The 11120-nt window shown below is 35.9% G+C and overlaps 1 protein-coding gene across 1 annotated transcript; it reads right to left on the bottom strand.

Annotated features, from left to right (window-relative positions):
* Positions 1 to 355: 355 nt before the first annotated feature.
* LOC131355847 (E3 ubiquitin-protein ligase TRIM39-like) lies at positions 356 to 10292 on the bottom strand. Its single transcript, XM_058394376.1, has 8 exons — positions 10155 to 10292; positions 9821 to 9905; positions 8889 to 9445; positions 8450 to 8545; positions 8078 to 8311; positions 7819 to 7981; positions 7660 to 7695; positions 356 to 2970 (listed from the first exon to the last, which is right to left on the bottom strand). The coding sequence occupies exons 2-8, from the start codon at positions 9885 to 9887 to the stop codon at positions 2423 to 2425; spliced, it is 1701 nt and encodes a 566-aa protein (XP_058250359.1). The 5' UTR covers positions 9888 to 9905; positions 10155 to 10292; the 3' UTR covers positions 356 to 2422.
* Between the last annotated feature and the right edge of the window lie 828 nt (positions 10293 to 11120).

Raw genomic sequence — 11120 nt, 5'->3', positions numbered from 1 at the left:
AGTGCAGAGTCAAATACCTTCAAAACTTTATGCAAAAAACTGTATTTTACAAATCAAACAAGTACATCTTTTATCAACAAGAACACTACTGTAATGGCTGCCCTCAGGGGCGGATTGGGACCAAAAATTGGCTCTGGACTTCCTGGCCCACAGCAGCCCACCACATCCCACATCATAATACATTGGCTCATTAATGTGGAGACTAATTTTTAACATCACTTACTAGCATAAAAATATAACACAATACAGAATAAATGCTATTTAAACATTTATTTGATCACTGAAAATATACAGTATTGGGTCATATTTGTAAAACAAAGAAACAAAAGAAATAACATTAAGACAAACAACATATAAAACTATAAAGACAATATTTTAGCTAGTCAGGGGGTATAATCTTGATGCAGTGTGAGATATAACGATAATGAAAGGATTCCTGTGAAGGAGACAAAACAGATTAGTGATTATTTATTATTTATTATAAATTATTTGTTAGTGTAAAGAAATCAAGTACGCAAGACAACATAGAAGTAGGGTTAAGAAGACATCTTACAAGTAGGGTTAAGCAGACAAGCTTACATCTGAAAATGAATACCTTCTTCTCCTTTTAATTAGGTGAGCAATTTCCGTAGTTGCTCACTTCTCTCAGCAATGCCATCTATGATCTGATCACTATCCAAGGCCAATTAAACATCTCTTTCTGAAGCCATGAGCATGAAAGAAATTGGTCACTGTAGCTGTTCTGTCAAACTTAAGCAAGCATTTGTTTAGTTCTTGAAGTGCAGTCTGCGGAAGATCACTGGTGTTGGCCGTAATCTGGTCAAAGTTTTTAGGGTCCAGAAGAGCCAAGTCGGCATACAAAGTGCCATTACTCAGAAACCGCTGATGCAGGCTTTCAATTACTGTGTCCATAATCAAATTATGGACCTCAATTCTGTATGCACTCTCTGCATCAGAAAAAGTTTCATGTTGAGCCATCTCTCCAGGCATAGTTTTCTTCCTCTGTATCCTTTTTGGAGGCAGAGTGTCCTGCAGTTCCAGGTCTGTTTCTGCATTCCGCTCCAGTGTCTTCCTATTGCCCCACTGAACAAATGTGTCTGCAGCTGCTTTGACACTATCAAAATCTCGTGCCATTTTTTTTCAGCTGTTCCTCTGAGGAGACAATCATACGATGGGCAGCAAGGATATCCAGGCCGCTTGTCTGCAGATATTTAGACACTGGGGAGGTTACATCAAATATCCTCAGGAAGAGCTGGGCTGTGAGGATGGGCTCATACTTTAGAAGACCTTCAATGAAGCTTGTGCTGTTACCTGTGCATTTGTGTTGAAATTTGTCTGATCTTTTATGGCTGAAAGTGTGAAGAGAAGAGCAACATACATTGCATTGCCTGGCTTACCAAAATCTCCAAATACCTTCCTCAACATGCTATCTTTCAACCACCACCTTGTTTCTCCAATGGGGGCAAGGCGTTTGTGTTTCAGGTCTTTGCTTTTATTCTCCCAGATGTTCATTCTCTGGTATGATTCTCGAAGAAAAACAGCAGTGTTATTCAAAAGGAAAGAAAGTGATCCACTTGCCAACACGCTCTCTGTAGGAGATTTTGCAGAAAGCAAGGCATTGAAGCCTTTATACCTCCCCTGCATACTAGCGGCTCCATCAGTAGAATTGCTGATGCAACTGCTCAAGTCTAGCTTCATCCTTTCCAGAACATCAGTCAACACCTGGACAAAGTACTGCCCTGTGGATGCTTCGCATTTCACCACTGCAACAAGCCTCTCATGGATGTTGTCATCAGTGACATATCTGACAATAACAGAACACTGGTCTTGTGTTGTATCAATCTGCACAGAAAACATACCTGTTTCTCAAGTTGTCTAGCCATGGTGGCTTGCATTGCCTGCTGAATGGTGGCAATGATGTTACTGACTGACAGTCTCACATTAAAAAGAGTGTCCTTAAACCAGATGAGAATAACAACAAGGACTGAATCTCTTCACTACAGTAGTATCGGGAGGTTTACAGAGCTCCAAATAAAACCACACAAAATTCAGACTGTTAACCAAACTAGTTGGCTACTTGAGCAATGCTCTTTATCTCCGTAACTAATTAAATTGTTTAATGACAAAGTTTTGGAAGCCCATAGTGAGTTTAATGATAGAGTAATAAAAGTTAGACTAAATTTGCAATTATAAAAAAATGGAAAAATGTAATCACAGACTCTATGGAATTAATCTCAATGAAATCACAGACTCTATTAGGATTTCATCTTTAAAAAGTAAAATTCAGGGTTTTTTTTTTTTTTTTTTGCTATTTAAACATTTTTTATTATTTTACATCATATATTGTTGTTCGGTTGTTTTTGAAATATTCACCAGATTTTAAAATCCCTTTTTAAACTTACCAATTTATGTGAATCTAAAATCATCTAGTCTTAAATACAGGAGAGATGATCAGTGGTGCTGAATTTTTACCTCCTCCATTTAAACCAGGACTGAAGTATGGATAGAGTTTCTCAGTGAAAGACTGACCAGTGAAAGAGTAGATATGAGATCTGGACTTCACATCATAAAAGGAGACCAGACCCTCCTCATAATCCACAAACACCCCCACCACCTCCACCTTCTCTCTCAGTGTGAGGGGGACAGAGAGATCAGCACAAGCACTGTACTGATTCTCATTCCTCAGCCACACAGTCCAGAATCCATTTTGAGGACCCAGTGTAATCTTCCCCTTCCTGTTAATGGACTCTTTGACCACTCCAACATCCCACTCAGTTTTCCCTCTGACCTGCACCTCATAATAAAATCTCCCTGAGGAGAAACTCTGCTTTCCCAGAACACAGGGACATGTATTAAACCTCTGTGGTGTATCAGGGAGATTCTGTCGTTTGTCTCCATTTGTCACTTGTTTTCCATCAGCAGACAGGATGAGATATGGACTGGCTGTATCAGGATCCAGAGTCACATCCACTGAGAGAAACACACAGTGTGTGATATGAGTATGCAGGTAAAAATATTAAATAATCATCCAGTGAATCATATTCATTAGGATTTATAAAGAGGATTTGTAGAAGATTAAATAATGAAATATTTTTGAAAATATTGCTTAAAAAACAGTTTACAGTTTATGGCAGGAGTCAGTCAAAGATGAGAAAAATAAAATGTTTTCATTCTTAGTGATATATTTGTGTTTGTAATTTTTGTTTTTCAGGAATTTCAGGAAAGAAAGAGTCACAGAACATTAGAGAAAAAAAAAGCATTTGTGGACAAACTTGATCCTTTTTGACATGAAGTGCAGTTTGAAATGTTCTTGTTAATAAGTGCACCATATCAACATTAAGTTTAATTATGACACCACATAAAAAATCATTTTCAACAAACCTAGAATTTTATTCCAGCCATATGCAATGCTCAGCATGAATGATTACACCCCCTTTGAAAATGAAGATTTTTATCCATTTCTCAGTGAATATGAGACCAATTTACTGCATTTTTCAAAATAGTTTTATTAAACATTTATTTTTATTAGCATTAAAGCGTGGTCACCTAACATGTTTAGGAACAGAAAAATAATAAATTTAATTCATGTGAGGTGCAAAAATGATTACACCTTACAACAAGCTAAATTTAATAATTTTATGGCCTCCTTCAGAAACAACTGAAATGAGAGTCAGAAATAAAAAATAAACCATCTGAGCATTCTGTGTCATTTTGTCAGCATTATACAGGAGGATTTTCTCTCTAAAATACCTCTTAATTGTCACTTATCCTGTGGTCACCTGTGTGATGATTGATTAGACTCGTCCGCTGGTGAATTCCTGTTCATTACAATTTTATATTATGTTTTCTACTAACACATTTATTGCTGTTTACTCATTTTTACACCATGATCTTAAACTATTTTATTAGAATAGTTCGAATTTTGCCTTTGCTACTGATTAATCTCATTTAAAATCAATAAACCAGATTTGCATAAAAATCTCACTGTATAGGATCAAAAAGGGATTCTGAAGAATATCAGAAACAAATACAGGACTATATAAGAATGCTGCCATCATCATGAAAACATCCACATCAGAAATATGCAAACTAAAAGCTGCAACTAATGATTATTTTCTAATCGATTCATCTGTAAATTATTTCTTCTGTTAATCGATTACTCTGACCATGATTTATTCGATTGGTCTGTTGATTATTTTCTTGCTGTGAACCCAATAAAGAATAACAACTTATACCATAAATGTTTTAACCTTTTATTTAAGTGTATTTTTTATTCATATATATTTATTTATTTATTTTACAAATAAAAATCTTCCAACTTAAAAAATATCCTGGAGGGAAGTGTGTAAGTGTGTGAAATGTGTTAATTGTGTCATGGAAGCTCTGACCCTCCACAATAGAAAGCAGCCTCATAATTTTACCATGAAATCTATTAATGAAGAGAACAACACTATCACAAAAGTTAAGATTATTCCAGTGTAAGCCTATTTAGGAAAGGTATTGTTTACTACATTCTGCTAGTAATTACTGTAGATCAGGAGTCTCCAAGCTTTTTTCCTCTGAGAGCTACACTGATGATGAAGGTGGTGAAGAGCTACTCCTGTTATATTATTAGTAACCTTTATTTACAAAGCTTATTACCATAAACCACACCAGCTAAATAAGCTATTTTTGTATGACTGTTTTAATAAATGTCAATATTTCGAGGGAAATTGTCATATTTTGCAGTAAATCATTTTAAATTCACATAAGCAGCATGCTAATTGTTGAGTTGAGTTACTTGATTTAACACAACAGGTTTGCTGACTAGACTTATTATTGTCAGATTTTGTTCATTCACATGGATTCTGTTATTTATCAGTAAATTGTTTCTAATAAGTCCCCTGGCACAATAACAGAGACCTGAAAACGTATTGGACTATGTGATTAAATCATTTAATATTATATAATATTATTTAATATTTAAATATTAAATTTAATATTTTAATAATTAAATATTTCTTATTTAAGATTTGAATCTTGAATCTTGAAATAATAGTATTTTTATAGCATTAATATACATGTGCAATGGGAATATTAAAGAGTATTAAAGAGTAAATATTCAGGGGAATGTTAAAGAGTATTTTACTAGGAAACATCAGCTGCACTAATAAGAAATGTCTACAGCACACTCGTCCTGCATCTTCGTGCAGCAGGATAGATTCATTCAGCGCTTTTACTTTGGCAGCATCGTAGCTTTATTCCTAACACTGTCGAATCTCCAGCAGCTTCCAAGTTAAAAAGATCTGCCATGTGTTTTCTTTATCCTTTTTTCACAACTACTACAATTTGTGCTTATAGATTTACGTTTCTGTTTTAAACTTCAGTATGATTTACTTCAGTGGCAATTGCTGATAAAAACTGGAAATGCACTTCAAATATTTCTCTGCAGAAGGTTGCTTACATCAATGTACAGTTCAATGGTAATGGAAACTAATGTAATAGTTTTATAAGGCTACACACACAAACCAAATTCTTGTAAATGCTCTAAAACCTGCATTGTGAGACTAGCCATTAGCATTACGATTACTAATGTAAACCTATGTGTACTATATAAATAAACAGATGCATACCAGTCAGTGTGATCCCTGGCCCTGTTTGCCTTTGCTGACCTCCATTATCTGGGGGTTATACACCAATCAGGCATAACATTATGAGCACTAAGAGTTGAGAAGATAATCAGTGTTACTCACTTCATCATGGCACCTGATAGTGGGTGGGATATATTAGGCAGCAAGTGAACATTTTGTCCTCAATGTTGATGTGTTAGATGCAGGACAAATGGGCAAGCGATTGATTTGAACGGGTTTGACAAGGGCCAAATTGTGATGGCTAGATGACTGTGTCAAACATGTCCAAAACAGCTTGCTGTATTTCATTCACATCCACGCTCTCGTCTTGCAACCCAGCTCTTGACTGCGAGCTAAAATTTTCTGCCATTTCTTCAGTACGTTGCTGAATACTTCTAGCAGACACAGGAATATCTTTTTTCTGGATTTTATTGTCTTTGTTTGGAAAGGCTTCAAACAGAAGTTCTGAGCTACAGAGAAAATGCTTCTTTAATATATTCGCCGTCAGTGAATGGCTTTCAGTGTTTAACAATGCAATGAGCAACGCTATAGCTGGCTTTTGTCGCATGATTTTTAGGTAAATACTTTGAGGTAGTTTGTTTGCTTCCGATAATCGATATGGCATGTTTGATGGATTCTGCTTGATCTTTGAAACTTGTGCTTTGTCTCGAAATGGCACTTAACACTTGATGTTCAGCAAACAACATTTTCAAAATATAAATACACACAGCACGGCCTTTCTAAACAACAAAATTACAATCGTCTGTCCAGACAGGCTGAAATGACCGAACATTTACTTCAGCTTTCGTAGCTAGTGCCTGCACTGCATGGCACTAGCTAACCACTGCACTGCATCTTCTGTGGGAAATGTGTGCAGGAGAACAACCACACTACACAAGAATGACAATGCAACAAACAATGGTTGTTCAAAATGTGGCATGCAGCTGAGACAGAGCTTTAACTGTTAAAAAAATCTCTCGAGGAAGCTTACTGCCAGTGTATCAGTGACTACGCTGTAGGTGTGTCTAAGATTGCTGAACCTTGATCTATACAGTAAACTGCATCTGTAGTTAGGTGTGAAAATCACAGACCTGAATTTCTACATGTTTTCCTGAACTGATACAATTAATTCTTTTTATTAAACACACTTGTTAAGGATGTCATTTAATATTAGTGTAAAATGTTATTTTTGTAGAACATATTCATGCCTTTTACGCTCAAGCTTATTTGTAAATGATAAAGACACTGCATGGGATAAAAAAAGCATAAACACACTGAACAAAATTATAAATGCAACACTTTTGTTTTTGCCCCCATTTTTCATGAGCTGAACTCAAAGATCTAAGACTTTTTCTTTGTACACAAAAGGCCTATTTCTCTCAAATATTGTTCACAAATCTACAAGTCTGCCCTGTATGGCAGGCGTATGTTATGGACAACGAATACCCGTGCATTTTATTGATGGCATTTTGAATGCACAGAGATACCGTGACAAGATCCTGAGGCCCATTGTTGTGCCATTCATCCACGACCATCACCTCATGTTGCAGCATGACCCTAACCCCCCCTTGATATGCCACACCTTTGAGGTGGATGGATTACCTCGGTAAAGGAAAAATGCTCACTAACACAGATTTAGACAGATTTGTGAACAATATTTGAGAGAAATAGGCCTTTTGTGTACATAGAAAAAGTCTTAGATCTGAGTTCAGCTCATGAAAAATGGGGGCAAAAACAAGTGTTACGTTTATAATTTTGTTCAGTGTATAAAACTCACCTTTTGATCAGCATGAAGATTAAATTTACCATCAATAGGCAAAGAAATCAATCTTATCATACAATTAAAAATAGTTAATCTATGTCCAAACATAGGTTTACTTATTTTATTAGTGAAATGTATGAAAATGATCAGTCTTTCTAAAGTAGAAAAAAGTTTAAGGGCTTCCTTTTATCTGGAGAGATCTACAGATGAAAATAAGTCTGATGATGCAGTGGTGTAATGCTGATATGTACATTTTAATATGAGAGGAAATCAGAAACCTCACTGTACCTGAATACTGCTGAATCCTCTTCAGTTCTGTGGAAACTAATTATAAAAAATTAGTTCAGATTAGTTATTGTATTTTTATATAGTTTTTGTTAAATCTAAATAAAACAGCCTATTATTATTTCTATATTTTATAATATAAAATACAAAGTAATTTCTCACCTGTTTCCTTTAACTTGTCATTGAGTGTTTTAGTGAGTTTCTCATTCAGAGTCTTCTGAAGCTGAGACAGAGCTGTCCTCACAGTGTCCACACTCAGATCAGTGTTAATACTGATCTCAGTCCAGTTCTTGGTGTGTGGAGGGCTGCACATGGAGGAGTAAATCTACAGTAGAGCAGGAGAGAGGAGAAATCCCTCAGCATGGTGAGTGTTGTTCTGTGATGTTCTGCATTGCCAGTGAGCAGAGAGAGGAACACTGACCTGTAGGAGGTGGAGATGCTCCTCAGTGTGTGAGAGCTGCTCCAGCTCAGTGTCTCTCCTCTTTAGCACAGTGATTTCCTGCTCCAGCTCTTTAATGAGTCCTTCAGCCTGCCTCTCTGCTGCTTTCTGCTTCTCCTCCATCACCTCGAGCAGCTCAGCCTGACTTCTCTCAATGGAGTGAATCAGATCAGTGAAGACTTCAACACTGTCTGCTTTCTCTTTCTCTGTGCTTCTCTAAAGGAGGAACACATTTTCACTTTCATCAGATAACACTGAATAATGAACTAATGTTTAATGAAGTTTGTTCATTTCTATAAAATAAAAGGAAAAATGAATGTATCAGATATAAACTCATGTCATGTTTATACACACTTTGCTTTGCTTTACTGAGTGTTTGATTTCTTTTATCCTCTTCAGTCGGTCCTGAATCATCTGCTGCACATCTGTCTGTGTTTTTACCAGCTGGGTCTGAGGGCAGAGAAAACAATTTACAGAAAAACATGGTAAAAAGCATCCTTTTATTTAACATGGTTTCATATAATGTCTTGTAATTTTCTTACATATCCAGAAGGACAGTTTAAATGAAATCTGTTTGATTACATGTATTCACTTTAGAGACTCATGTGGGAAAGAGTACAATCCAACTGTGTAATTGTACACTGAAGGGTAAAATGATTAACATGAACTTCATCACAGTATGCAGATTTAAACTGATAATATGCAGATGTTTAACTTCTGATCTACTACTGGATATATTAATTTGCATTATCTATAATATTGCCCATAGCTGATGTTAATCAGTCTTTCTCACCTTCCTCTCTCTGCTCTCCTCCTCTATAGGAACAGTGTTGTGATTCTTGTGGTCTGTCTCAGTGCAGAAATGACACACACACATCTGATCATCTCTACAGAACAGCTCCAGAGGTTTCTCATGTTTCTGGCAGATGTAGTCCTCCACATTCTCCACAGGGTTTATTAGTTTGTGTTTCTTAAATTTGGGCATATTATTATGAAACTCTAAATGAGTTTTACACAAACTAGCACAACATTCCAGACAGGATTTCAGGGCCTTCAGCTTCTCTCCAGTGCAGGCATCACAAAGAACCTCAGGTTTGTCAGAAGCACTTTTCTTCTTGAAGTGATCTGCAACCTCTCTCAGTGTTATATTGATCTTCAGTTTAGGTCTCTTGGTGAATTTCTCTTTACATAATGGACATTGACAGTGTTGACTGTTCTCCCAGCACTGTGTAAGGCAGCTCTTACAGAAGTTGTGTCCACATGGAGTGGTGACTGGATCAGTGAAGACATCCAGACAGATCGAACACAGCAGCTGCTCTTCAGACAGGAGACTGCTGGAGTCATGAGAAACTAGATTTCAGAGATTGTGAAGGAAATATGTAATTTTAGGAAATGTAGTAAGTTACACATGCACATTATACACATGAACTGAACTGGGTTTAAGGTAAATAAAAAAGCACTGGATCATGTTTATGCTTAATAGTCTGACAACTTCTGTGCTGACCTACACACACACACCACACACACACACAGAGCACTCAATCTGTATCCGTGAACTTTTTTATTCTATTTGTCTTAGAAATGTTCTATCTTTCATAAAGGACCATCATGCTAAATTATTGTGGTTTAACCGTATGAAAACTATTCTGTATACACACTGGATACTTAATTGACTGGTTTAACTGGACACATTGTGATTTTTTTAATAAATCATTTGTTACTCACAAGAATCTGGTGTATCCATGCGTTTCCTTTTGCCTTTTCTTGGTTGTGGTGATGAAGCTTCTGCCATTTTATACTCCAGTTAAACCTTTACATCAAGAAATTCTTCATTACACACACACTTATGTATGAGTTGTTAAACCTGGTATTCTAAAGAGGAGTAAGGAGCCAATCATAAGCAAAGTTACTCAAAAGTTGTTTTACAAGCATGTTGTTTGCCGAATTTAAACTTTACTGGCCCTTAAATGCCTGATTCTTTCATTTAACTTAGCCAACAAGGTTCATAATCTAACATAAAATACTACTTAATTCTTTCACTGAACACTAAAGTACCTACCTTTATTTTTTGCCTCGCATTTAGTGGAAAGTCAGAATTGTCTGTGATTATACTCCTCTTGAAGTCTGTTGAACTGTGCTGTGGTTATATTTTTCAGTATAAAGAGATATTTTAGCTCGACATGTAGTTTTGTTTCACTTTTGATTTGCTTATGTGAAATTACTTCCCTGTTCACTTCGTAGTGCACTAGATAGGGATATGAACTGTTTGGAAACCGAAAGAGTCGGCTCTTATTTTGTTCGGTCATTCAGTTTTCGTGTCCCGCCTCCAATCAACCACTAGAAAGGAAATTGTGGAGTTACATCTGAAATGTTAATTATCTAGTAAATCACATGGATTAGCAAGTTAAGTTATTAAACCCAAGTTGTAAAGTCTAAATTTGAAATAAAAGTAGAACAAAACAGAACAGGTAACAGAGCTTCTAATCTTAATATTACAAGATGAAGCTCAAATGCACAGATTCAGAATAATATTAGCATTTAGCAGTGGTAACATGGAGGAGTATACCAATAAACTAGTATTTACTTCGGTCAAAACAAGAAAGAGGGTGGAAGTAGATAGACACTTGTAGACTTAATAGACTTTTAGAATCATGTAAACAGTGCTTAAGCTCTACCCATTTAAAGGATCTTGACAAATGTTAGATGCTGTAAAGTATTTGAAAATTAAAAGTGAAAATCAGGAAACTACTGAAGTGCAGAGAATCAAAGAAAGAAAGAAACACTGAAACACTAAGATTAAAAGATTATAATTCACCTAAATTTAAATTCAGATTAATATAAAAAATCTGATGGCCATGTTTTGAGTTATGTACAGAATGAGGATTTAATACCAGATTTGATCTTTGCACTGAATGCTGAGCCGAATAAAATGATTTGATCATTATCCTTCCTAATTAACATCAGCTCTGTCTCTGTGTCCCACCTACTTGTTAACAAAACTAATCAGAGGTTAGGTTTTTGAATT

Source organism: Hemibagrus wyckioides, linkage group LG07, assembly GCF_019097595.1.
Source record: "Hemibagrus wyckioides isolate EC202008001 linkage group LG07, SWU_Hwy_1.0, whole genome shotgun sequence".
Classification (NCBI taxonomy): domain Eukaryota; kingdom Metazoa; phylum Chordata; class Actinopteri; order Siluriformes; family Bagridae; genus Hemibagrus; species Hemibagrus wyckioides.
Note: the sequence above shows the minus strand (reverse complement) of the source record. Positions and strands in the feature narration are given on the sequence as shown.

Bases quoted from the DNA above. Each gene is read 5' to 3' on its own strand.
- LOC131355847 (XM_058394376.1), bottom strand. From the start codon at position 9,887: ATGGCAGAAGCTTCATCACCACAACCAAGAAAAGGCAAAAGGAAACGC. The intron at 7,982-8,077 runs GTCAGTGTTCCT...GCTCTACTGTAG, and splicing joins AGCATCTCCACCTCCTACAG to ATTTACTCCTCCATGTGCAG. The intron at 2,971-7,659 runs GTACAGTGAGGT...TGTTTCTCTCAG, and splicing joins GAGGATTCAGCAGTATTCAG to TGGATGTGACTCTGGATCCT.